At 39.6% G+C, this 27,572-nt stretch overlaps 1 protein-coding gene across 10 annotated transcripts in view; it reads right to left on the bottom strand.

The window, feature by feature from the left end:
• STK33 (serine/threonine kinase 33) overlaps positions 1–27,572 on the bottom strand; it is a 247,396-nt gene that overhangs the window by 56,303 nt on the left and 163,521 nt on the right. For all 10 annotated transcript variants that reach the window (XM_033205712.1, XM_033205718.1, XM_033205715.1 and 7 more), the window contains 5 exons: positions 24,070–24,183; positions 17,885–17,989; positions 7,727–7,865; positions 5,112–5,200; positions 2,859–2,943 (listed from right to left, as the gene is read on the bottom strand). In XM_033205712.1, coding sequence (XP_033061603.1) covers positions 2,859–2,943; positions 5,112–5,200; positions 7,727–7,865; positions 17,885–17,989; positions 24,070–24,183 — 532 coding nt within the window. The remainder of the gene's footprint in view (positions 1–2,858; positions 2,944–5,111; positions 5,201–7,726; positions 7,866–17,884; positions 17,990–24,069; positions 24,184–27,572) is intronic.

Genomic DNA, 27,572 nt, shown 5'->3' with positions numbered 1-27,572 from the left:
GAAATAGAAATACTTTTACACTGTTGGTAGGAGTGTAAATTAGTTCAACTATTGTGGAAGACAGTGTGGTGACTCCTCAAGGATCTAGAACCAGAAATATCATTTGACCCAGCAATCCCATTACTGGGTATATACCCAAAGGATTATAAATCATTCTGCTATAAAGACATATGCACACTTACGTTTACTGTGGCATGGTTCACAATAGCAAAGACTTGGAACCAACCCAAATGCCCATCAATGACAGACTGGATAAAGAAAATGTGGCACATATACACCATGGAATACTATGCAGCCATAAAAAAGGATGAGTTCATGTCCTTTGCAGGGACATGGATGAAGCTGAAAACCATCATTCTCAGCAAAGTGAACACAGGAACAGAAAACCAAACACTGCATGTTCTCACTCATAAGTGGGAGCTGAACAATGAGAACACATGGACACAGGGAGGGGAACATCACACACTGGGGACTGTGTGGGGGTTGGGGGCTAGAGGAGGGATAGCATTAGGAGAAATACCTAATGTAGATGACGGGTTGATGGGTGCAGGAAACCACCATGGCACATGTATACCTATGTAACAAACCTTCACATTCTGCATATGTATCCCAGAACTTAAAGTATAATAATTTAAAAAGTTCATAATCATATAAGAAGTTAAAAAATTATTTTTTAAATGAGGTCAGCATAACCCTAACATCAGAAAAGACAAAGGAAGCACAAAAGAAGAAAAGCTACAGTCAAAGCTCCTAAATAAAAGTGGTGACAAATTGAATACTGTAGTATATTAAACCATGTGAGGTTGAATTTAAATGTGCAAGGATGGTTCAGCATTCTAAAATCTATTACTGTAATTACTTCATTAATAAATTTAAAGAGAAAAATACGATTATCTCAATAGGTACAGATTTAAATAGACACTTCACCAGAAAAGATATATGAATGACTAGTAAGCACATGAAAGATGCTCAGTATCATTAATCATTAGGAAAATGCAAATTTAAAATCACAATAAGATACCACTTCCTACAAAAAGATACCACTTCCTAAGATACTAGTCCTAGGGACTAGAATGGTATAATTTAAAAATAGGTAATATCAAGAATTGTCGAAGATATGGAGAAACTGGAACCCTCACAAACTGCTGGTGGGAAGGTAATGGTCATTTTGTAAAAGAGTTTGGCAATTTCATTAAAAGTTAAACATAAACTGAACATATGATCCAACAATTTCACTCTTAGGTAGCTAATTCTAAAAACACTTCTAAATGAAACCACATATCCTCACAAAGACCTGTACATGAATGTTCATAGCAGCATTATTCATAATAGCCACAAACTGGTAAAAATCCACATGTATGTCAGCTGGTAAGCAGATAAACAAACTGTGTTATATCCACGCAATGGACAACTATTCAGCAATATATAGAAGCAGACTACAGATACATGCCATAACATGAAGGTACCTCAAAAACATGCCAAGTGAAAGCAAGCCAAATGTAAAAGACTACATGTTGTATGATTCCATTTATATGAAATGTCCAGAAAAGGCCAAAAAAAAAAAAAAAGGCACATTTACAGAGACAAAAAGGCAAATCTAGAGAGATTAGTGGCTATCTGGGGCAGGGATAGGAATAAGATTGAGTATAAACAGGCTCAGGGAACTTTTTGGAGTAGATTTGTTTTGAAACTGGATTGTGGTGATGGTTGCACAACTCTGTGGATGTATGAAAAATCACTGTATTTTTATTGTAAAACAAAAATATATCTTACATCGTAAAGGATGCACAAATATATTTTATGGTATTTAAATTAAACTTCAAAAAGCTGTTAAAACTCACATTTAGAAAAACAGGAAACTGCTGCTTTCTTTACAAAATATGTTTAATCAGTACTCCATGAAAAACTGTTTGATGGTGATTAAACTGGATAAAAAAAATGCAAGAGGGCTGGGCATGGTGGCTTACGCCTGTAATCTCAACACTGGGAGGCCAAGGCAGGCAAATCACTTGAAGTCAAGAGTTTGAGACCAGCCTTGCCAACATGGCAAAAATTGTCTCTACTAAAAATACAAAAATTAGCCAGGCATGGTGGCAGGTGCCTGTAATCCCAGCTACTCTGGAGGCTGAGGCACGAGAATTACTTCAACCCAGGAGGTGGAGGTTGCAGTGAGCCCAAACTGCACCACTGCACTCCAGCGTGGGCAACAGAGCAAGACTCCGTTTCGGGGGAAAAAAAAAAGCAAAGAAGCAAAACATGTACATGATTTTAACATGAGTTAACAAAAGTAATAATTAAGTTTGAGGTATGATTATCTAAGAGATATAAACAACTTTAAGAAGAGCCCAGAGAAACAACAAAATTTTTAAAAATTTTTACAGGTAGGAACTGTAAGTAAAATACTAAAACAAGCGAAATTGCTTGACCTAAGAAAAGAAAAAGTAGCCTAAATCATGGGTCATTATATCATGATGGCAAAATCAAATTGTTCAAGCTGTAATCCATACTGGTTGTTCTACTTTTTTACATATAAAAGAATCAAGTCTGGTGCAGTGTCTCACACCTGTAATCCCAACACTTGGGAAAGCAGAGGCTGGAGGGATCGCATGAGTCCAGGAGTCTGAGACCATCCTGGGCAACACAGTGAGGCTACTCTCTCTTAAAAACAAAAATAATAATTAGCCAGGTGTGGTGGCATACACCTGTGATCCTAGCTACTTGAGAGGCTGAGGTGGGAGGATGGCCTGAGCCCAGGTCAAGGTTGCAGTGAGCCAAGATCATGCCACTGCACTCCAGCCTGGGCAACAGCGCATGATCCTGTCTCAAAACAAAAATTCCTTTTAAGTCTACTAACTTACCCATATAGATAGGAGTCCCACATGTGGCCTGCAGCATGGCTTCACTCCTACTTTGCTTCTTCACCGCTAAGCCAAAATCAGTCACCTCGGAGAAGAAATTCAAGCACAGTCACCTGTTTTCCTGTCCTAGAGCTCACTCATTCTGAAGATAAGACTTCACACTGAACTTGCATTGAATTCTGGGGTTCTTGGGGGTGGGAGGACTTTAATTGAATGATTAATAAAAATTTTGCTTTTCCTTCCCCACCCACCTCTCTGTATAGAGAAGAAACTGGGTAAAGAGAAGCTTGCATTCTCAAATCTTGAGAGAATACCACGATTTAACAGTTCTTGCCGTCTGATTAAATTTACCAGTCTAACATGGGAAGTTGTATTTTGAGGCATTTAACTTTTTTCATATAAAAAAAGTTTTGTTTTGTTTTTTAAAGTTCTTTCATTGTAAAATACATTCTGGCTTTAACATATTATCTATGTTTCTGATAATCAAGTTATATTCCAATTTAAAGCACTGTTACAAATGCAAATAATTATCCCTATCAGCACTCACTGAAACTCCCCTTTTTTATAATTATTTATAATTGGTAAACACTATCTTTTCTTTACTATTATTTCCTTTGTGTTTCTAGAGTATACTAATTAAAACAATTACTACACTATTAAAAACTAGGACAAGCATATTAACAGGAAAAAAATCACAACAACAAAGTATTAACTACAAATACACTGGTGGCCTAGTGCTACAACTGTAGGCCTTATGCTCAGTTCTAAATCTTGGTCATTAAACATTTAGTTATTAAATATTCAGTATGTGCCTTTGGAATTATCTCCCAAGTTGGAACACCCTTAGACTGAAAGCAGAAAACCAGACACGTTTATTAAGTAACCAAATATAGGCTCTTTGTCCAGAGACAATGAATGCAAAGTTTCCAGTGCCTTCTGGAGTAAGAAAATGCTCCTATTTACATGTGATATCACTATTTTTCTAAATAGATGAATCAATTTCTCCATTAGTTTTCATATATATCTCATTTGGAGCATATGATACCTATCTTTCTCTACGGAAAATCCATCCAGACACACGAAATATACAAAAGGTTTCACAATCCAACTTAGTTATTTGGAGAGCATCTACTCCTTCATTCACCAAATGTTAAGTGAACACATACTATGTTCCAGGCACTACTTCAGGTACTAAGTGAATAAGACATGCACAATCCCTGCCTTCATAGAGTTTACAATGGAACTGTTCAAGAACATTTACTTGGGTAAACCAACAATGCTGTTAAACCTATTTCTATTACATAGGACTTAGCTTCTGCAACAGAGTGAGTTACTCACAGATAACATTTTATTCCTAAATTAACACATTTATACATTTTGAAAGCAGCCACTATAATGGTGCTAAATAATGTATCCTAGCATTTATTTGACATTAGGGAACACTTAATTTGAATAAAATCTTCAAGAATAAACACTTGGCACATTAATTGTACTGAGGACATAAATATTAATACACAGGAAAATTTTCAATAAGAAATACAGACTTAATAATTAATTTAGTATTAAAAGCACAGGCAAGGTGTGCTTTTCTCTAAATCTGTAACACATGTACATCAAATTACCAGGCATAATTTTGAAATTAATTAGAATTCAGAGTATCTGTTTGCTTGCTATTAACTAATGATTTAGAATTATTCAAATGAATATGTACTTTAAAAACACATTCAATAACTCCATTTAACTTGCAAACTTATTCTTGTCAGTTACAACCTCTTGTGAAATTTTTATTTTTATTTTTATTTTTATTTATTTTATTTATTTTATTTTTTTGAGGCAGAGTCTCGCTCTGTTGCCCAGGCTGGAGTGCAGTGGCCAGATCTCAGCTCACTGCAAGCTCCGCCTCCCGGGTTTACGCCATTCTCCTGCCTCAGCCTCCCAAGTAGCTGGGACTACAGGCGCCCGCCACCTCGCCGGGCTAGTTTTTTTGTATTTTTAGTAGAGATGGGGTTTCACCATGTTAGCCAGGATGGTCTCGATCTCCTGACCTCGTGATCCGCCCGTCTCGGCCTCCCAAAGTGCTGGGATTACAGGCTTGAGCCACCGCGCCCGGCCGAAATTTTTATTTTTTAACACAAGCCACTTATTTTCTGGCTGCTCAAAAGCTAGCAAAATGCATCTAAAAAGAGGATGTGCTTTGCCACTTTGCTATCAAACTGTTTATAGGCAAATATTTACCACCATTGCTAATCTTACCTTTATGTTTAAGTTTATTTCATTGTTATCATCAATAAGGCTGCTTTTAACCATTATATTTTCCAGTTTCAGATCTCTATGTGCAATATCTACCAAGAAAATAAACCACAAATCAAATGAAATAACAGAAAAACAGGAGAGACACATATAGAATAAATATATTTGACAAATTAATATCCACTGTTGAAAAATTCGAGGGCCAAGCATAGTCTGTCCTGTTCTATTCTCTTATTTATAAACCCTTCCTCCACATTTCTAACCTTAAGGAGCCATTTTCTTTGACTCACTCACCTCTACCTATTTCCCTGTGACCCCAACTGGCTGCTCCTCAAGATTAGTGGCCTGGGGAGTGTGAAGGAGGATCCTACCCAGGCTTAAGTATTCCCAGGAGGAGGGAGATCATCTTAGTTACAAACCCAGTCAGGTTTCCCACATCCTTAGGTCTTCAAATAGAGGATTACTTCTTTACTTCTATGCATATGTTACTGTCAGCATAAACATTTTAACGCACTGTAACTTGGCTACATATATACAAACTATACTTATTTCAGTATATTTTTCTACAACATCAACACACATTTTCCTACTCTTTATGTAGTAAAACAAAAACCAAACAAACAAAAACCCTTGAGACATAAAATCTCCAGTTGAACATGTCAGAGCTCAGGTACAATTTTTATGTACATACAAATAACCACATACCAAACACTTCCTTTGAAAATAATTAATTCAGTTCATATCTATTGCAGTCATTTCCCTAGACTTAAAAAGTTATACATGGCCAGGCGCAGTGGCTCACGCCTGTAATCCCAGCACTTTGGGAGGCTGAGGCAGGTGGATCACGAGGTCAGGAGATTGAGACCATTCTGGCTAACATGGTGAAACCCCGTCTCTACTAAAAATACAAAAAATTAGCCAGGCATGGTGGCGGGCACCTGTAGTCCCAGCTACTCAGGAGGCTGAGGCAGGAGAAGAGCGTGAGCCTGGGAGGCACAGAATGCAGTGAGCCAAGATCGCGTCACTGTGCTCCAGTCTGGGTTACGGACCAAGACTCTGTCTCAAAAAAAAAAAAAAAAAAAAGTTATACACATAATTGCCAGGGGAATGTATTGAATGAGTCCTGAACTGGCAATCATACCTAGTCATTTATAGCTCCCTTACACAATTCCTAGGCTTTGTTTTTGGAATTTTTATTGTTTCCATTGCTCTTCTTGTCTCTTTTTACATAAATACCACACAGCTTTAACAAACATATCATTATGCTTTTATCCTTGCCAAGGCAGAGCTCCCTGCTGCCTCCATTGTTTTTCTTTCTCATTGTTGGCTACTTTTTACCCATTTGAGAATAATCTTATCAAGTTCCATGAAAAATGTTGCTAAGATTTTGTTTGGAATTATACTGAATTTATAGCTTAATAGGGAAGGACTGACAATAGCCTAATATTAAGCCCTTGAAAAAATCATTTCCCTCTGCCTGGAAGGCCTGCCTTTTTTATTTTTTTCTGAGTTTGTATTCCTCAGATCAAATACTGCTCCTTCAGTGAATTCTTCCCTGACTTTCCAAGCCAAATGAGGTACCTAGACTCCTGTAATCCTTGTGCTTTATATGGCTTTCCACTGGGGAGATTATCACACTGAATTACAACTTGTTTTCAATACTCAATCTCCCACCAGCCCAAGTTCCTTGGAGGGCAGGGGCCTTGTCTTTTAATCTTTGTAATCCAGGACCAATCTCAGTGCAGGAGGTGCTCGGGAACTATCTGCTGAATGAACCCCTGGGTTCCAGTACCAGCTCTGGCACACCAAACCATGTCACTGTACTTCTCTGGAACAAAGTTTTTGTTCATCTGTAAAATGAGAAGGTTCTAAAGCCACATGTAAGCCAAACTAACCTTGAAGGGAAAAAAACAGGGGGAGGAGCAGCAGCAGTAACACCTAAGAACAGTAAGGCAATTCGAATTATTTTTAAACGTAGTTTATAAAGTACCATGAAACCACTCTGTATGATACTATAATGGTGGATAAATGACTTTACGCATTTGTCAAAACCCCAAGAGTGAATCCTAATATAAGCTCACTTCAGGTGACAATGATATGTCAATGCAATATATCACTCTAGTGGGGAATTCTGATAGTGGGCAGGTTGTGCATGTGTGGGAGCAGGGGAGTATATAGAAAATCTCTCTACCTTCTGCTAAGTTTTACTGTGAATCTACAACTGCTCTAAAATAAAGTCTAAAAAGACAAAAAAAAAAAAAACGCCTAGAACATATAGATTCTAATGTTATGATTAACAGATGTTTTTGGGAACTTAACCTTTACCACTGATTTGTCTACCTTTGATTTTGTAACATTAGCTGCTCTTCAAACTGTTGAATAAAAAATGTTCATAATTTCATCTTTGTTCACATACAAATGTATTGTATACCTGCCTTGTTTCTAATTAAAACATATTTACAAAGAAAGTTAAAAAGGAAACAATCTTTTAACTAAAAAATTAAATCTTCTATATTAGCAGGTATTATTTATGACTACGAATCTGGAATACAATTACCCTTAAACAAAAGTGACATCAGTATTCATGGAGTCAATGAGCTGGATAACCCTCTTCTTACCATTATTGTGAAGATATGCTATAGCTGATGCGAGACTTTGAATGATCCACCTTGTCTCATTCTCTGAGAAATGTCCTTTTCTGTCCAGAATTTCTTTGAGTTCTCCATCCTCACAAAGCTCCATCACAAGGTACATTTTCTGACATTATATATATATCAGAGAGAGAGATCAAATTATGTATCTAGGGATGTTTAAAATGTTATATATCACATATACAATCACAGTCATAATCATTAATTTATTCATTGAAAAGTATTATCTATTATGTACAAGATATTACAGTGGATACTAGAGAAACAAAAAGGTAAAGACACAGTCTTTATCCCCAAGAAGCTCACAAATAGTTATCATTACAGTATAATGTGATAAGTGCTAATGGTCCCAAATGCCATGGAGTTACAGAAGGGGGAAGCCTCTGTCTAAAGAATGCCCCTGGAGAAGAAATATTAAGGCCAGATCTGGATGTCTGAATAGGGATTTATAGATAGAGAATGTGGGAAAGAATAGGCAGAGCACATGGTATTTACAAAGACTCCAAAGCTTGAAACAGCACTGGCTGTTAAAAGAATAATCTGTGTTAATAACATGGAGGAAAAACAGCAGCAGAAACCTCTGCAGACACAAACGACTCTGTCTGAAAGCTTTGAAGAGAGCAGTGGATCTCCCAACACGGAGGCTGAGATCTGAGAATGGACAGACTGCCTGCTCAAGTGCGTCCCTGACGCCTGAGTAGCCTAACTGGGAGACATCCCCCACTACAGGCAGACCGACACCCCACGCCTCACACGGTGGAGTACACCCCTGAGAGGAAGCTCCAAAAGCAAGAATCAGACAGGTACACTCATTGTTCAGCAATATTCTATCTTCTGCAGCCTCTGCTGCTGATACCCAAGCAAACAGGGTCTAGAGTGGACCTCAAGCAATCTCCAACAGACCTACAGCTGAGGGTCCTGACTGTTAGAAGGAAAACTATCAAACAGGAAGGACACCTACACCAAAACCCCATCAGTACGTCACCATCATTAAAGACCAGCGGCAGATAAAACCACAAAGATGGGAAAAAAGGAGGGCAGAAAAGCTGGAAATTCAAAAAATAAGAGCGCATCTCCCCCTGCAAAGGAACGCAGCTCATCGCCAGCAGGGATCAAAGCTGGACAGAGAATGACTTTGACGAGATGAGAGAAGAAGGCTTCAGTCCATCAAACTTCTCAGAGCTAAAGGAGGAATTATGTACCCAGTGCAAAGAAACTAAGAATCTTGAAAAAAGAGTGGAAAAATTGATAACTAGAATAATTAATGCAGAGAAGGCCATAAACGAAATGACAGAGATGAAAACCATGACACAAGAAATACGTGACAAATGCACAAGCTTCAGTAACCGACTCCATCAACTGGAAGAAAGAGTATCAGTGATTAAGGATCAAATGAATGAAATGAAGTGAGAAGAGAAACCAAAAGAAAAAAGAAGAAAAAGAAATGAACAAAGCCTGCAAGAAGTATGGGATTATGTAAAAAGACCAAATCTACGTCTGATTGGGGTGCCTGAAAGTGAGGGGGAAAATGGAACCAAGTTGGAAAACACTCTTCAGGATATCATCCAGGAGAACTTCCCCAACCTAGTAGGGCAGGCCAACATTCAAATTCAGGAAATACAGAGAATGCCACAAAGATACTCCTCAAGAAGAGCAACTCCAAGACACATAATTGCCAGATTCACCAAAGTTGAAATGAAGGAAAAAATCTTAAGGGCAGCCAGAGAGAAAGGTCGGGTTACCCACAAAGGGAAGCCCATCAGACTAACAGCAGATCTCTCGGCAGAAACTCTACAAGCCAGAAGAGAGTGGGGGCCAATATTCAACATTCTTAAAAGAAAAGAATTTTAAACCCAGAATTTCATATCCAGCCAAACTAAGTTTCACCAGTGAAGGAGAAATAAAATCCTTTACAGATAAGCAAATGCTTAGAGATTTTGTCACCACCAGGCCTGCCTTACAAGAGACTCTGAAGGAAGCACTGAACATGGAAAGGAACAACCGGTACCAGCCATTGCAAAAACATGCCAAAATGTAAAGACCATCGAGGCTAGGAAGAAACTGCATCAACTAACGAGCAAAATAACCAGTTAATATCATAATGGCAGGATCAAGTTCACACGTAACAATATTAACCTTAAATGTAAATGGACTAAATGCTCCAATTAAAAGACACACACTGGCAAACTGGATAAAGAGTCAAGACCCATCAGTTGCTGTATTCAGGAGACCCATCTCACATGCAGAGACATACATAGGCTCAAAATAAAGGGATGGAGGAAGATCTACCAAGCAAATGGAGAACAAAAAAAGCAAGGGTTGCAATCCAAGTCTCTGATAAAACAGACTTTAAACCATCAAAGATCAAAAGAGACAAAGAAGGCCATTACATAATGGTAAAGGGATCAATTCAACAGGAAGAGCTAACTATCTAAATATATATGCACCCAATACAGGAGCACCCAGACTGATAAAGCAAGTCCTCAGAGACTTACAAAGAGACTTAGACTCCCATACAATAATAATGGAGACTTCAACACCCCACTGTCAACATTAGACAGATCAACAAGACAGAAAGTTAACAAGGATATCCAGGAATTGAACTCATCTCTGCAGCAAGCAGACCTAATAGACATCTACAGAACTCTCCACCCCAAATCAATAGAATATACATTCTTCTCAGCACCACATCACACTTATTCCAAAACTGACCACATAATTGGAAGTAAAGCACTCCTCAGCAAATGTACAAGAACAGAAATTATAACAAACTGTCTCTCAGACCACAGTGCAATCAAACTACAACTAAGGACCAAGAAACTCAATCAAAACCACTCAACTACATGGAAACTGAATAACCTGCTTCTGAATGACTACCGGGTACATAATGAAATGAAGGCAGAAATAAAGATGTTCTTTGAAACCAATGAGAACAAAGATACAACATACCAGAATCTCTGGGACACATTAAAGCAGTGTGCAGAGGGAAATTTATAGCACTAAATGCCCACAAGAGAAAGCTGGAAAGATCTAAAATTGACACTCTAACATCACAATTAAAGAACTAGAGAAGCAAGAGCAAACACATTCAAAAGCTAGCAGAAGGCAAGAAATAACGAAGATCAGACCAGAACTGAAGGAGATAGAGACACAAAAAACCCTCCAAAAAATCAATGAATCCAGGAGTTGGTTTTTTGAAAAGATCAACAAAACTGATAGACTGCTAGCAAGACTAATAAAGAAGAAAAGAGAGAAGAATCAAATAGACACAATAAAAAATGATAAAGGGGATATCACCACCGACCCCACAGAAATACAAACTACCATCAGAGAATATTATAAACACCTCTATGCAAATAAACTGGAAAATCTAGAAGAAATGGATAATTTCCTGGACACTTACACTCTTCCAAGACTAAACCAGGAAGAAGCTGAATCCCTGAATAGACCAATAGCAGGCTCTGAAATTGAGGCAATAATTAATAGCCTACCAACCAATAAAAGTCCAGGACCAGATGGATTCACAGCTGAATTCTACCAGAGGTACAAGGAGGAGCTGGTACCATTCCTTCTGAAACTATTCCAATCATTGAAAAAGAGGGAATCCTCCCTAACTCATTTTATGAGGCCAACATCATCCTGATACCAAAGCCTGGCAGAGACACAACAAAAAAAGAGAATTTTAGACCAATATCCCTGATGAACATCAATGCAAAAATCCTCAATAAAATACTGGCAAACCGGATTCAGCAGCACATCAAAAAGCTTATCCACCATGATCAAGTGGGCTTCATCCCTGGGATGCAAGGCTGGTTCAACATTCGCAAATCAATAAACGTAATGCAGCATATAAACAGAACCAACGACAAGAACCACAAGATTATCTCAATAGATGCAGAAAAGGCCTTTGACAAAATTCAACAGCCCTTCATGCTAAAAACACTCAATAAATTCGGTATTGATGGAACATATCTCAAAATAATAAGAGCTATTTATGACAAACCCACAGCCAATATCATACTGAATGGGCAAAAACTGGAAAAATTCCCTTGAAAACTGGCACAAGACAGGGATGCCCTCTCTCACCACTCCTATTCAACATAGTGTTGGAAGTTCTGGCTAGGGCAATCAGGCAAGAGAAAGAAATCAAGGGTATCCAGTTAGGAAAAGAAGAAGTCAAATTGTCCCTGTTTGCAGATGACATGATGGTATATTTAGAAAACCCCATTGTTTCAGCCCAAAATCTCCTTAAGCTGATAAGCAACTTCAGCAAAGTCTCAGGATACAAAATTAATGTGCAAAAATCACAAGCATTCTTATACACCAGTCACAGACAAACAGAGAGCCAAATCATGAATGAACTTCCATTCACAACTGCTTCAAAGAGAATAAAATACCTAGCAATCCAACTTACAAGGGATGTAAAGGACCTCTTCAAGGAGAACTACAAACAGTAGTTCTGAGCAGTGGCTCAGTGAAATAAAAGAGGACACTAACAAATGGAAGAACATACCATGCTCATGGATAAGAAGAATCAATATCGTGAAAATGGCCATACTGCCCAAGGTAACTTATAGATTCAATGCCATCCCCATCAAGCTACCAATGAGTTTCTTCACAGAATTGGAAAAAACTGCTTTAAAGTTCATATGGAATCAAAAAAGAGCCCACATTGCCAAGACAATCCTAATTCAAAAGAACAAAGCTGGAGGCATCACGCTACCTGACTTCAAACTATACTACAAGGCTACAGTAACCAAAACAGCATGGTACTGGTACCAAAACAGAGATATAGACCAATGGAACAGAACAGAGCCCTCAGAAATAATACGACACATCTACAGCCATCTGATCTTTGACAAACCTGACAAAAACAAGAATTGGGGAAAGCATTCCCTATTTAATAAATGGTGCTGGGAAAATTGGCTAGCCATAAGTAGAAAGCTGAAACTGGATCCTTTCCTTACTCCTTATAAGAAAATTAATTCAAGATGGATTAGAGACTTAAATCTTAGACCTAAAACCATAAAAACCCTAGAAGAAAATCTAGGTCGTACCATTCAGGACATAGGCATGGGCAAGGACTTCATGTCTAAAACACCAAAAGCAACGGCAACAAAAGCCAAAACTGACAAATGGGACCTAATTAAACTGAAGAGCTTCTGCACAGCAAAAGAAACTACCATCAGAGTGAACAGGCAACCTACAGAATGGGAGAAAATTTTTGCAATCTACTCATCTGACAAAGGGCTAATATCCAGAATCTACAAAGAACTCAAACAAATTTACAAGAAAAAAACAAACAACCCCATCAAAAAGTCAGGAAAGGATATGAACAGACATTTCTCAAACGAAGACATTCATACAGCCAACAGACACATGAAAAAATGCTCCTCATCACTGGCCATCAGAGAAATGCAAATCGAAACCCCAATGAGATACCATCTCACACCAGTTAGAATGGCAATCATTCAAAAGTCAGGAAACAACAGGTGCTGGAGAGGATGTGGAGAAATAGGAACACTTTTACACTGTTGGTGGGATTGTAAACTAGTTCAACCATTATGGAAAACAGTATGGCGATTCCTCAAGGATCTAGAACTAGAAGTACCATATGACCCAGCCATCTCATTACTGGGTATATACCCAAAGGATTATAAATCATGCTGCTATAAAGACACATGCACACGCATGTTTAGTGCGGCACTATTCACAATAGCAAAGACTTGGAACCAATGTCCATCTGTGACAGACTGGATTAAGAAAATGTGGCACATATACAACATGGAATACTATGCAGCCATAAAAAAGGATGAGTTTGTGTCCTTTGTAGGGACATGGATGCAGCTGGAAACCATCATTCTTAGCAAACTATCACAAGAAGAGAAAACCAAACACCGCATGTTCTCACTCATAGGTGGGAACTGAACAATGAGATCACTTGGACTCGGGAAGGGGAACATCACACATCGGGGCCTATCATGGGGAGGGAGGAGGGCGAAGGGGGGAGGGATTGCATTGGGAGTTATACCTGATGTAAATGACGAGTTGATGGGTGCTGACAAGTTGATGGGTGCAGCACACCAACATGGCACAAGTATACATATGTAACAAACCTGCACGTTATACACACGTACCCTAGAACTTAAAGTATAATTTAAAAAAATGTAAAAATACACATATATTTTAAAATAATAATAATAATAACATGGAGAACTTGGTAGGGTGGAGAAGAATGAAGTGGTGAGGAGTGAGGCTAGAAAGAACAGGTTTGGGCCAGGTTGTAAAGAGTTCTGGATATCACGATAAGGAGTACGGATTTTTTTTCCTATATGCAATAAGGAGCCACTGAAGAATTTTAAGCTAGTGCCAGGGTTGCAGGGGTGCACGTGTATGATATTACCAATTGTGCATTTCTAAATGAACACTCTAGCAGCAATGCAGAACACGGCTCAACAAACCTTTGCTATAGAGAGCAGACCCAACAACAAATATTATTGGCTTTGCAGGCCATGGAGTCTCTTTCACAACTACTCAGTGCTGTTGTTATAGCAGGAGAAAGCAGCCATAAACAACACAACAAAGCTTTACTTCTAGACTTGAAAATTTCAGGTTTATAGAATTTTTACATGTCAAGAAATATCACTCTTTTACACTTTTGCAACCATTTGGAAATGTAGAAACTTAGCTTATGGGTCATAAAAAAGAAAAAGGCAGCAGGCCCAATGTGGCTCTCAAACTGTAGTATGCTGACTTTTGTTTATAGAGGGTAGATGTGAGGCATAGAATCGAGACCAGAAGGAGGAAAATGAAAAGATTTTAAAACACCAACAAGAAAGAAACAGTGGGACTTAGTGACTAACTGGGTGTGGGTGCTAAGAAGTCATAGCTGAAATGCCTGTTTCATATTTGCTGTTCATGTAGGGGTATATAAATTCCATATTTGCTGTTCATATAGGGGCATATTAAGATCACTTTAGGTATTCCGACAGCCAAGCCATCTATTGAGTCAAAAAAGATTCACAGTCAACTAAAAAGCAAGTCTTTTCCATACACATTTCTATTCAAACACAGGGTACCCTTTATGTCTCCATTCTAACCTATTCTGCTAGATTTTTGTTGTTTTTAAGATCTTGAGGTCTGATTTTGTTCTTATAAGCACTGTTAGTGCAACTTCTGTGTTCAATCAGTAAGTACGAAAACAGAAAGCAAAGGTTAACATCCTTTCTTCCTATAGCGCAATTCAGATTCACTGAATCTCAGGCAGTTTTAGAATTTCAAAAGTAACTATAAAATCTAACACATAAATAAGCTTTTGAACTGGACCATATTTTTTCCATTGACAGGACTGTACAGTTCACTGGTACATAAAATGATAAGTGAACTATTTGGAAGGAAAGGTTGGATTAGCAGTACTTGAAATATAAATTGATGTCAATTTTAAATACATAAGTTGGTCAAAGTTATATAAGTTATAACTGTTTTATAATTATTAGAAACAATTGTGTAGACCTGGAGAACATTTAGACTCACAAGAAACCATAGCATAGTCAGACTGGATGATCTGTACCACGGCACAACCAATCAGATGGCAATTTCTATTAGTACTTCAGATGGCTTCAATAGAAGGTCTACATGCTTGTGTGTGTTTATGAGGCAGAAAGGGTCAGACCTGACCTACGTGAATTAAGTTTGGAAAGCAATGCACTGGAAAAATCACAAATGATGGTTTCCTCTGCCTTCAAACTTATTCTAGATTTAGACTCCCGCTTGTGTTCATAATGGAGTAACAAAGACCAGACTTATCTTCCCACCTGAAACAACTTAAGAACTGGGCAAAATATATAAAACAGTAATTTTTACACATTAAACATCAGCCAGCATAGGGTAGTTATTCCTGAGAGAGAGGAAACACATGAGGCAGTCCCCATGATTATTCTAGCTTGCTGTCTAGAGAGTTTCCGGACCACAGAACAGGGAGAGGGAAACCAAGCAGAGTCTAGCAGTCTCCATGAGTAGAGGGCACGGAGCCAGAATCCCAGGAAGGCCAAGACAACTAAAGTTCACAGGACAGAGCATCAAAGAGGACAATGCTGTACAGAGAGAAATCTCCAGAGATTTGCAGAGGACTCCCCTCAATTCTTCAGGAGAGTATGAATCAACACATGTGCATGAGGAAACTACCCAAAGCAGGGGGGAAAATATGCAAAAGGGGCAGAGGGAACAATCACTGGAGCTTACACACAGCCAGGAACTGTTGTGCTCCCATGAGCCGGAAGTAAACCTCGTAATTCATGGAGCACTGGGGAGAGCCCCTCAGGAATAGGAAAAAATTATTCCTAAAGGTTGCTTTGGTGCCACCTAATGAAGCTTAAAGCAAGCTTCAAAAAGTATCAAACTGTTTCCAAGTGACTTAACTATATCCTAGAATAACGCTTAAGAATAATCATTAGAATATTAAAATATCTAGCATCTAACAAGGTAAAATTCACAACATCTAGCATCTGGCCAAAAATTAATAGTCATATAAAGCAGCAGGAAAGTAGAACCCATAATGAAGGGGGAAAAAAAACCAATAAATTGAAACTGACCTAGAAATGACACCCATGATAAAATTAGTAGAAAAGGACATGAAAACAGTTATTATAACTCTATTCAAGAAGACTGAGCATGTAAAGTAGACACATGGAATATATATATATATTTTAAAAACCAAATCGTATTTCCACTGGAAGAGATTAACGACACATACAATGCTACACAGAGAGAGATTACTGAATTTGAAGATAACAACAGAAACTATACAAAATGAAACAAGGAGATAAAAAATGTTTTAAAAAATGAACAGAGCATCAGCGAACTGTGGACAATATCAAGCAATCTAGCTTGGAGACCACAAAGTGGGGTGAGGGGAAGGCAAATACAAATGTGAGGAAATAGTAGCCCCCAATTTCCTAAATTTGATGAAAACCATAAACTCACAGATAACTGAACCCTAAACACACACACACACAAAAAAAAAAAACATGAAGAAAATGATCAAGGCACATTATAATCAAATGGCTTAAAACTGATGATAATGAACAAAACTATTCTAAGAAGATTTGATAAAAGAAATCACAACTCTAAGACTGTAAAGGGCAGAGACTTTGGGCATCATTGCCATATACAGCTCTCATAAAGGATAACTGTGGTCTTTAATTGCTATCAAGCACCCCTAATGAATCAAGCATAATGCACAACCCAAATTGACTATTACTACCTTAGAGACTGGCCTAGGAGACAGAGAACAATAGCTACCATTTAATGAGACAGATGCTTTATATCAATTGTCTCATGTAATCCTTCAACAGCAACCAAGTGAGGTCAACACTGTTAACAAGCCCATTTTACAGATGAGGAAACTGTGATATGGGCAAGTTGAATAACTTGTCCATGGTCTCATGGATAACTAAGAGGTGGTGGAGACAGGATTCAAATGCACAGGCAATATGATTCCAGACTTCTTATGCCTAATCCATACATTATTACTCTTCTAAGAGAAAACACTCAAGCCCACAAGCATTAAACAATCTGGAGGCAGAATGGCCAATAATCCAGGCTTCTGAACAACTCTAAATAAAAATTACAGGTAAAGAGAAGAATGATAACATCTAGGGAAATATGAAGATAAAACACATTAGTAAGACATAGATAAAAAAAATATCTCCTACAAACTATAGTGAAAAATAGACTCATACCAATTTGATTATGTAGTTAACTTTGCAAAATTCTGAAACGATTCCAATAAACTTTAATGGAGAAACTAAGGATCAAAGCAAAAGGAAAGGTACCTCTAAGAAAATTTTAATCACTGTTTGGTTGTGTATGAAGTTGTTGTAATTTTAAACATTTGTTTTCAACATGCCACCCAAAACATATTACTGAAGACATCAATCTAATCATCAGACATCTAATTATACAATCAATAATAAAAGTCCTCCACAATGTTCTCATCAATCTCCAGTGACAGATTCATGCCAAGGACATGAGCAACTGTGCCCCTAAGGGATTACTTCAGAATGGAATGATATTCATTTTGTAATAATAACAACTTTCAAAATGCAGCACCTAATAGAGCTTTACCTTTGGCGTTTCAAATACTTGTTCCAGATGTATGATGTGTTCATGTTTTACACTTTTCAGAATGTTCACCTCTCGTTCAAGTAACTTCACAGCAGAGCTTCCAGCCTTAATCAATGAAGAAACACAGATTTCACATAATGAAAATCACTCCTACATTCCTCGACAGAAAAGTTTGTTATTTTATGTTTTCCTACTTCTTTTCCTATAACTTCATATTTGAAGTGAATTCATACATTTTTTAAGATGTTTCTTTTTCAAATGATATCATGCTATTTATTCCCATGATCAGATTAAATTATGCCCCTTCTTTCCTTTGTCCAATTTTAAGTTACCTGTAATTTAGCCTCAAGCCACATCTGTTTCTTGAATTGTTTCTGTAACTTAGATACAACATGGTATCTGTCCCCTCACAAAACTACTAAAATTACTCCAACTTTTAATATGCTTTCTGACATTTCCTTTAAAAATATGTTGATCCCTTGATGTTAGCATAATAAAAACAAAATCTACTTCCAAGGACATAAATTGGGGAAGATAAAAACAAAAAGGTTTTATTTTGTTTTGCTGTTGTCTTGTTTTGATTTGATTATACATATATATGAAAAAATAATAGGCAATGAGATTCTACACTTGGCTCTGCACTGTGTTATTTCCTGGCCTGTCTGGTTAACTGAGGGAGAAACAGAGAGAGAGATGGAAAGAGAGAGAGAGAGAGACAGACAAAGAGAGACAGAGATACAAAGAGAGAGAGATCTTGCCTTCAGATGTTAGATGTCTCCTAACATCTAACACTCACCATGCAGAGAGCAAAAGGCAAAGTCAGTAACACTCCAAGGAGCACAAGGACTTCATTTGGGGTGTAGGTAATTGATTATCTACAATGTCCTCTATCTCAGAAATTCTAGAAGGGCTTTCTCCACCCTCACCAACACCGCCCTGCCAAATCATCACCCCTATTGATCTTGAAATTGCCATTATTTGAGGATAAGCATTGTCCTCATTTATGGGTTTTATTTCTGTCTCACATGTCAGTGTGAAGAGAACACCAAACTGGCTTTGTGTGAGCAACATGGCTGTTTATTTCACCTGGGTGCAGGCAGGTTGAGTCTGAAAAGAGAGTCAGCAAAGGGTGGTGGGATTATCATTAGTTCTTAGAGGTTTTGGGATAGGTGGTGGAGTTAATAGCAATGTTTTGGGGGCAGGAGGTGTACATTCTCAAGGGTGGGGGAGATTATAAAGAACCTTCTTAAGGGTGGGGGAGATTACAAAGTACATTGATCAGTTAGGGTAGGGCAGAGACAAATCACAATGGTGGAATGTCATCAGTTAAGGCTATTTTCACTTTTGTGGATCTTCAGTTGCTTCAGGCCATCTGGATGTACACGTGCAGGTCACTGGGGATATGATGGCTTAGCTTGGGCGCAGAGGCCTGACATTCCTGTCTTCTTATATTAATAAGAAAAATAAAACAAAATAGTGGTAAAGTGTTGGGGCAGCAAAAATTTTGGGGGGTGGTGTGGAAAGATAATGGGCGATGTTTCTCAGGGCTTCTTCGAGTGGGATTAGGGGCAGCATGGGAACCCAGAGTGTGAGAGATTCAGCTGAAGAAAGATTTTGGGGTAAAGGGTGATATTGTGGGGTTGTTAGAAGGAGTATTTGTCATATAGAATTATTGGTGATGGCCTGGATACGGTTTTGTATGAATTGAGAAACTAAACAAAAGACACAAGGTCCGAATAAAAGAAGGAGAAAAATAGGTATTAAAGGACTAAGAATTGGGAGTACCCAGGACGTCCAATTAGAGAGTGTCCAAGGGGGTTCAATGTTATTGTTTAGTTGGTTGGCGAGTATTTGGGCTCTATCCTTCAGTATATTTTTTAATGTTGTCATATACCAGGCCAGATTGATTTAGGTAAAAACAACATTCTTCATTTAAAAATATACAGAGTTCCCCCCACCCTCCTTTTTTTAGTAGTGAAAAAGTCAGAGCCTTGTCGAATTTGGATGAAAGAGAAATGCAAAGCCAGCAATTGTTTGTTAAAGAAGGATTAGAAACGGCTAGGAGAGAGTGAGACTGATAGTGTGGTGGAGATAGCTGGGGAGAGGTAGAGGGTGGCATGAGAATAACAGCGAGTATAAAAGTAAAGAATAGGACTTCATCAGGGTCAAAGTATTGGAGTGTACTTTGTCACTGAAGATCTTCCATACACTTAAAGAGAGACTTAAGGGTGGCAGTTTGAGGTAAAACCAGGAGCCACTAAATACCAAGAGCCTGAGAAACTGCTTGGGTGTTTTGACTAATAAATGCTGGTCCATTATCAGACTGTATAGAGGTGGGAAGGCCAAACTGAGGAATTATGTCTGACAGAAGGGTGGCTTTCTCAGACCCTGTGGGAAAGGCCTCTACCCATCCAGTGAAAGTGTCTACCCAGACCAAGAGGTATTTTAGTTTCCTGACTTGAGGCATTGTGAATAAAGTCAATTTGCCAGTCCTGGGCGGGGGCAAATACCTGAGCTTGATGTGTATGGAAGGGAGGGGTCCTGAACAATCCCTGAGGAGTAGTAGAATAGCAGATGGAACACCGAGAAGTGATTTCCCTAAGGATAGATTTCCACAATGGAAAGGAAATGAGAGGTTCTAAGAGGTGGACTAGCAGCTTGTAACCTACATGGAAGAGGTTATGAAATGACAATAGAATAGAATGGGCCTGTGAGGCTGGAAGGAGATATTTTCCTTGGTCCAAGAACCATTTGCCTTGTGTGGGAAGAGATTGAAAGGTGGACGTTTCAGTGGAAGAGTAAGCGGGAGTGACCGATGAAAAGGAGAAAAACTGACCGTGAGGGACTGAAGTTGGAATGCTAGCTGCTTCTCTAGCTACCTTATCAGCATAAGCGTTGCCCTGAGCCATGGGATCTGATGCCTTTTGATGGCCCTTGCAGTGAATGACTCCAGCTTCCTTTGGAAGTAAAGCGGCCTTGAGAACAGTTTTTATTAAAGAGACATTAATGATGGAGGACCCTTGTGTAGCGTGGAAACCTTTCAGCTCATAAAACAGCATGGTGGTGCAGGATATGGGGTCAGCATAAATATTGATGCATAGTCCCTTTACAAGAGTGAGGGCCGGAATTAAGGCAATGAGTTCGGCTTGCTGAGAGGTAGCAGAGGGGGGCAAAACAGTAGCCTCAATGATAGATGTGGAAGATACTGTAGCATAGCCTGCCTTTGCTGGTGTGTGGCGATTAGGCCTGGTGGAACTGCCATCAATAAACCAAGTGTGAAAAGGGTGAGGAACAGGAAAGAAGAAAATATGGGGAAATGGGGTGAATGTCAGGTGTATCAGGGAGACACAGTCATGGTGGTCAGGTGTGGCATCAGGAATAATGGGGGAGGCCAGATTGAAGTCTGGGCCAGGAACAATGGTAATTGTGGGAGACTCAACAAAGAGTGAGTATAGCTGAAGGTGCTGGCGGGGCAGAAAGTACATGTGTCAAGCATGAGGAGGAAAATAGATTTTGGAAGTTATGAGAACTGTAGAGAGTGAGTTGAGCATAGTTTGTGATTTTGAGGGCCTCTAAAAGTATTAGGGCTGTGGCAGCTGCTGCACGGAGACATGATGGCCAGCCTAAAACAGTAAGGTCAAGTTGTTTGGACAGAAAGGCTACAGGACGCGATCCTGGTCCTTGTGTAAGAATTCTGACTGCACAGCCCTGCACTTCGGCTGTGTGTAATGAAAAGGGTTGGGATGAGTCAGGGAGAGCTAGGGTGGGGGCAGTCTCTAAAGCTGTCTTCAAGGAATGGATTTAGGATCTATGGTGTCGGCTACATTTCCTTTTGTGAGTTTATATAATGGTTTTGTTAGGATGGCAAAACTAGGTATCCAAAGTCGAAAGTATCCAACCATGCCTAGGAAGGAAAGGAGTTGTTGTTTTGTAGAAGGTGTTGGGGTTTGAGAGATCAGTCGGACACAATTGGCAGGGAGAGCATGTGTGTTTTTATGAAGAATTATGCCAAGGTAGGTAACGGATGGAAAAGAAATTTGAGCTTTGGAGGGGGATACCCGATATCCTTTGGAGAATAAATGCTAAAGGAACAGAAGGGTGTCTTGTTGAAAAGATTCAAAGGAGGGGCTACAAAGAAGAAGGTCATCAATATATTGAATAAGGTGAGAAGCAGAGGGGTGGAAAGAAAGTAAACCATGAGAAAGAGCTTGGCTGAAGTAATGAGGGCTGTCCCTGAAACCTTGCGGCAGCACAGCCCAGGTAAGCTGCTGGGACTGATGGGTGTCAGGGTCAGTCCAGGTGAAAGCAGAGAGAGGCTGGGTTGGGTGCAAGGAATAGTAAAGAAAAAATTGATAGGTGGAAGTTTTAGGCCTGACAATTTCCAATAAAAAATCTCCCTGCAAGGAATAACAAAGGTCCTATTCCTCCACCTCCCATCCAGCTGATTTGGGAAAATACATTAACGGTTCTTAAGGGAGTGGAAATGGATTAGTCATAAGGCAAATTTTGCCTAATTAAAATTTTACCTAGTGTCATTCCAGCTTCCAATTACCTCTGCTCCTCAACCTTTAGCATCTCAGGAGTGGGTGGGACATTGCCCATCATATTATGCCCCGCCCAAGGATTAAGCCACATTTATAGGTTAACCTAGAACAGCAGTCCCCGACCTTTTTGGTACTAGGGACTGATTTCATGGAAGACAACTTTTCCATGAACCAGGGTTGCGGGAGAGGGCATGGTTTCAGAGTGAAACTGTTCTACCTCTGATCATCAGGCATTAGTTGGATTCTCATAAGGAGCATACAACATAGATCCCTCACATATACAGTTCACAGTAGAGTTTGTGTTCCTATGAGAATCTAATGCCACCACTGATCTGACAGGAGGCAGAGCTCAGGTGGTGATGCTCACTCGCCTGCTGCTCACCTCCTGGTGTGGAGCCTGGTTCCTAACAGGCCATGGACAGGTACCAGTCCAAGACCTGGGGGCTGGTGACCCTCGACCTAAAGGATCAAGAGAAATAGTGACTGTGAGGAGTGAATTTTTGTCTAGACTAGATATGGAAAGTTACCCCAATTTCTCCTAATATCCATCTCGATTCTGTTTCTCTCCCCTTCCCAAATGGCTTGATCTGAATATAACACAATATTACACTATTCACTTTATATACTGACTATATAGTTTTATCTTACTATCTTATGGTCTCACAAACTCTCAACATAAATATGAATATGAAAGATTATTAATTCCTAAAGTTGCAAGTAGGCATGATAGTTACATAACCCAAAAACTGAACCCCTAACCCTACCTAACACCAAAGAAGCAAAGGAAATAACATCTCAGGCAGCACTCAGGATGCTACCTATGGTTCTAAAGAATTCTAAAATTTTCTAGAAGGGCTCTTAATCCCTTTATTAATATTGATATGTTACCTTACTAAACATTAGGGAGAAATGGTATGTAATTTGCTACAGTTTGTTTTAAATAATACATAAAACCTACCATTTTGTTTTTTAAATGTGATATTTATCATCACAAATCCTAGGGGAAAACACCATAATGTTGTTTGGTTTTTCCCAGGCACAGAAATGCAAAAGGTTGATGAAATGATCAGGTGTCAAGTCTGAGGTCTCAGACTTTATCATCAAGAGAAGCCCAGTCGTTTCCCAGTTTGAGAGGAAATCTAGTGAGGAGTGTGGCAGATAAAAGAGCATAATGTAGATAGTTGAAGCAAAAGCGATTCAACGTGAAAGAGCAGGTAGGATGAATAAACAGAATTAGCTAACAGTGAGGAAATGAGAGGATAGGAGAAAAGTATATCAAAACAACATCAGGACAGAGTATCAGCACTTCTAGCTAAGATATCTCTAGCCCACAGCCCTGTGCCTACAGATACTGAGAACCAGCCCGTATCTTCAGCATACTCTGGTAAAATTTACCTATTTTTTGTTATATTGGTTATATTATTCCTTCCATTTGTTTTTTCCAGGCAGCACTTGCCTACTTGAGTTCAGAAACTAGTCCCTTTCCAGGAGGCTAGAGAAATGCCATGCTTCTCCAGGGGATCAGCCCAGGCTGGGACCTCGGGGTGAGAGGCAGCTTGTGTTAGTGTGAAAAGTTGTACTGCCCACACCCACCCTGCACTAACACTGTGCCCTCAGTAGGATGCTGCTAATGAGCCTTACCTTTTCTTTGTTCACTTTTTTAATTGCCCACTTCGTTTCTGTTTCCTTGTCTGTCGCTTCAATGACCATTCCAAAGCTCCCTTTTCCCAATATTCTTCCAAAGGTATAGATTTCCTGGAGGGAAAAAAAAAAAAAAGAATTCTTTGTTTCCCTATGCCATTTAACAGCTATTAAAATGAACGGCTGGGCGCGGTGGCTCACGCCTGTAATCCCAGCACTTTGGGAGGCCAAGGCGGGCAGATCATGAGGTCAGGAGATCTAGACCATCCTGGCTAAAGCGGTGAAACCCCATCTCTACTAAAAATACAAATAATTAGCCGGGCGTGGTTGCAGGCACCTGTAATCCCAGCTATTTGGGAGGCTGAGGCAGGAGAATGGCAAGAACCTGTGAGGCGGAGCTTGCAGTGAGCCGAGATGGCGCCGCTGCACTCCAGCCTGGGTGACAGAGTGAGACTCTGCCTCAAAAAAAAAAAAAAAAGAACATATAATACTGACAGATACTTACCCAAGGGAAAAGAGATTCTGCTCCAAGTTAAAATCAAATAGAAGACACTACATATTTTCTCCAATATTAATAAACACATCTTAACCAAAAATAAGTGTTGATGAATTTTATTAAGTGTCCTTTGGAGGAAAAACCATAAAAATCCTAATGGTGAAATGCAGAAAAACTCAAAAGTATAAAAATGAATCTCTTTCAAACTATAATATATTAATGAAATATCTTCATAAGAAAAAGGAGAAATGGAGTACTAATATATATACATAAGTGTGTGCAGATATAAAATACACTCACGCCAAAAAATCCCAAATCTCTGAGAGCTATACTACAAAATCAACACATAGTAACTACTGAACAAATGTTTCCTTATTTAACAGCTAATGCTTTCCCTTTATCTTATTAAAAATCACTTTTGTTTTATTCCTTTTGTTTTAGAAAAAGCAATATGTGACAAAAATTTCAACACAGATCAGCACTGAGGAAAAAAATAACCACTACTCATGAAACCATCAACCAAACCAAGAATCCATCCTCTTATCATTTAACTTCCACCTACAAAGAAAGAATACATTGGTTTTGCCAACACCACCATTTTGGTTTGCACTGTAAATAATAAACAGCTAACTAATTTACACTTTCATTTCTTGTAAATTTGGTTCTGGGGGAGTCAGTCTCCCTGATTCAAATCAACTCAGTTTCTAGACCCATCATGCATAGGAACCAGAACATGGGAGAGGAGCTGAACTAATGCCACTAGGTAATGCCCTGGTTGGATCAGCTAGTCAAAGCCTTCCATAGAAATGCCACTCTCAAAATGCCACTCTCTCTCTCTCTCTGTGATCACTTTCACATTCACCATGTGTATCAGTCCGTTTTCATAATGCTGATAAAGACATACCTGACACTGGGCAATTTACAAAAGAAAGGTTTATTGGACTTATAGTTCCACATGACTGGGGAGGCTTCACAATCATGGCAGAAGGCAAGGAGGAGCAAGTCACATCTTACATGGATGGAAGTACGCAAGGAGAGGGCTTGTACACAGAAACTCCCGTTTTTAAAACCATCAGCTCTCGTGAGACCCATTCACTATCATGAAAACAACATGGAAAAGACCCGCCCCCGTGATTCAATCATCTCCCCCTGGTTCCCTCCCATGACACATGGGAATTATGGGAGCTACAAGATGAAATTTGGGTGGGGACACAGAGCCAAACCATATCATTCCAACTCTGGCCCTTCCCAAACCTCATAACTTCACATTTCAAAACCAATCATGCCTTCCCAACAGTCCCCCAAAGTCTCAACTCATTTCAGCATTAATTCAAAAGTCCACATCTAAGACAAGGTAAGTCCCTTCTGCCTATGAGCCTGTAAAATCAAAAGCAAGTTAGTTACTTCCTAGATACAATGGGGGTATAGGCATTGGGTAAATAATAGCCATTACAAATTGGAGAAATTGGCCAAAACAAAAATGCTACAGGCCCCATGCAAGTCCGAAATCCAGTGGGGCAGTCAAATCTTAAAGCTCCAAAATGATCTCCTTTGACTCCATGTCTCACATCCAGGTCACGCTGAAGCAAGAAGTAGGTTCCCTTCTTGGGCAGCTCTGTCCCTGTAGCTTTGCAGGGTACAGCCTCCCTCCTGGCTGTTTTCACAGGCTGACATTGAGTGTCTGTGGCCTTTCCAGGTGTATGGTGCAAGCTGTCGGTGGATCTACTATTCTGGCGTCTGGAGAATGGTAGCCCTCTTCTCACAGCTCCACTAGGCAGTGCCCCAGTAGGGAATCTGTGTGGAGGCTCCCACCCCATATTTCCCTTCTGCACTTCCCTAGAAGAGGTTCTCCCTGAGGATCCTGCTCTTGTGGCAAACTTCTGCCTGGGCATTTCTATGTATCTTCTGAAATCTAGGTGGAGGTTCCCAAACCCTAATTCTTGACTTCTGTGCACTCGCAGACTTAACACCACATGAAAGCAGCCAAGGCTTGAGGCTTGTAGCCTCTGAGGCCACAGCCCAAGTTCTATGTTGGGCCCTTTCAGCCATGGCTGGAGTGGCTAGGATGCAGGGCACCAAGTCCCCAGGCTGCACACAGCATGGGAATCCTGGGCCCAGCCCATGAAACCACTTTTTCCTCCTAGTACTCTGGGTAATGGGAGGGGCTGCTGTGAAGACCTCTGACATGCCCTGGAGACATTTTTCTCATTATCTCGGGGATTAACATTTGGCTCCTGGTTACTTATGCAAATTTCTGCAGCCAGCTTGAATTTCTCCTCAGAAAATGGGATTTTCTTTTCTATTGCATTTTCTATCGCAGGCTGCAAGTTTTCCAAATTTTTATGCTATGCTTCTCTTATAAAACTGAATGTCTTTAACAGCACCCAACTTATTTCTACAATGCTATGCTGCTTAGAAAGTTCTTCCACCGGATACCCTAAATCATCTCTCTCAAGTTTAAAGTTCCACAAATCTCTAGTGCAGGTGCAAAATGCTGCCAGTCACTTTAGTAAAACACAACAAGAGTCACCTTTACTCCAGTTCCCAACAAGTTCCTCATCTCCATCTGAAACCACCTCAGCCTGAATTTCATCATCCATATCATTACCAGCATTTTGGTCAAAGACATTCAACAAGTCTCCAGAGAGTTCCAAACTGTCCCACATTTTCCTGTCTTGTTCTGAGCCCTCCAAATTGTTCCAACCTCTGCCTGTTACCCAGTTCCAAAGTCACTTCCGGCCGGGTGTGGTGGCTCATGCCTGTAATCCCAGTATTTGGGAGGCCAAGGCAGGCAGATTATGAGATCAGGAGATTGAGACCATCCTGGCCAACATGGTGAAACCCCATCTCTACTAAAAATACAAAAATCAGCTGGGTGTGGTGGCCTGTGCCTGTAATCCCAGCTACTCGAGAGGCTGAAGCATGAGAATAGCTTGAGCCCAGGAGGGGAAGGTTACAGTGAGCTGAGACTGCACCACTGCACTCCAGCCTGGCGACAGAGCAAGAC

The sequence above is a fragment of the Trachypithecus francoisi genome, unplaced genomic scaffold (genome assembly GCF_009764315.1).
Source record: "Trachypithecus francoisi isolate TF-2019V2 unplaced genomic scaffold, Tfra_2.0 Lachesis_group8, whole genome shotgun sequence".
In the NCBI taxonomy this organism is placed as follows: domain Eukaryota; kingdom Metazoa; phylum Chordata; class Mammalia; order Primates; family Cercopithecidae; genus Trachypithecus; species Trachypithecus francoisi.
Note: the sequence above shows the minus strand (reverse complement) of the source record. Positions and strands in the feature narration are given on the sequence as shown.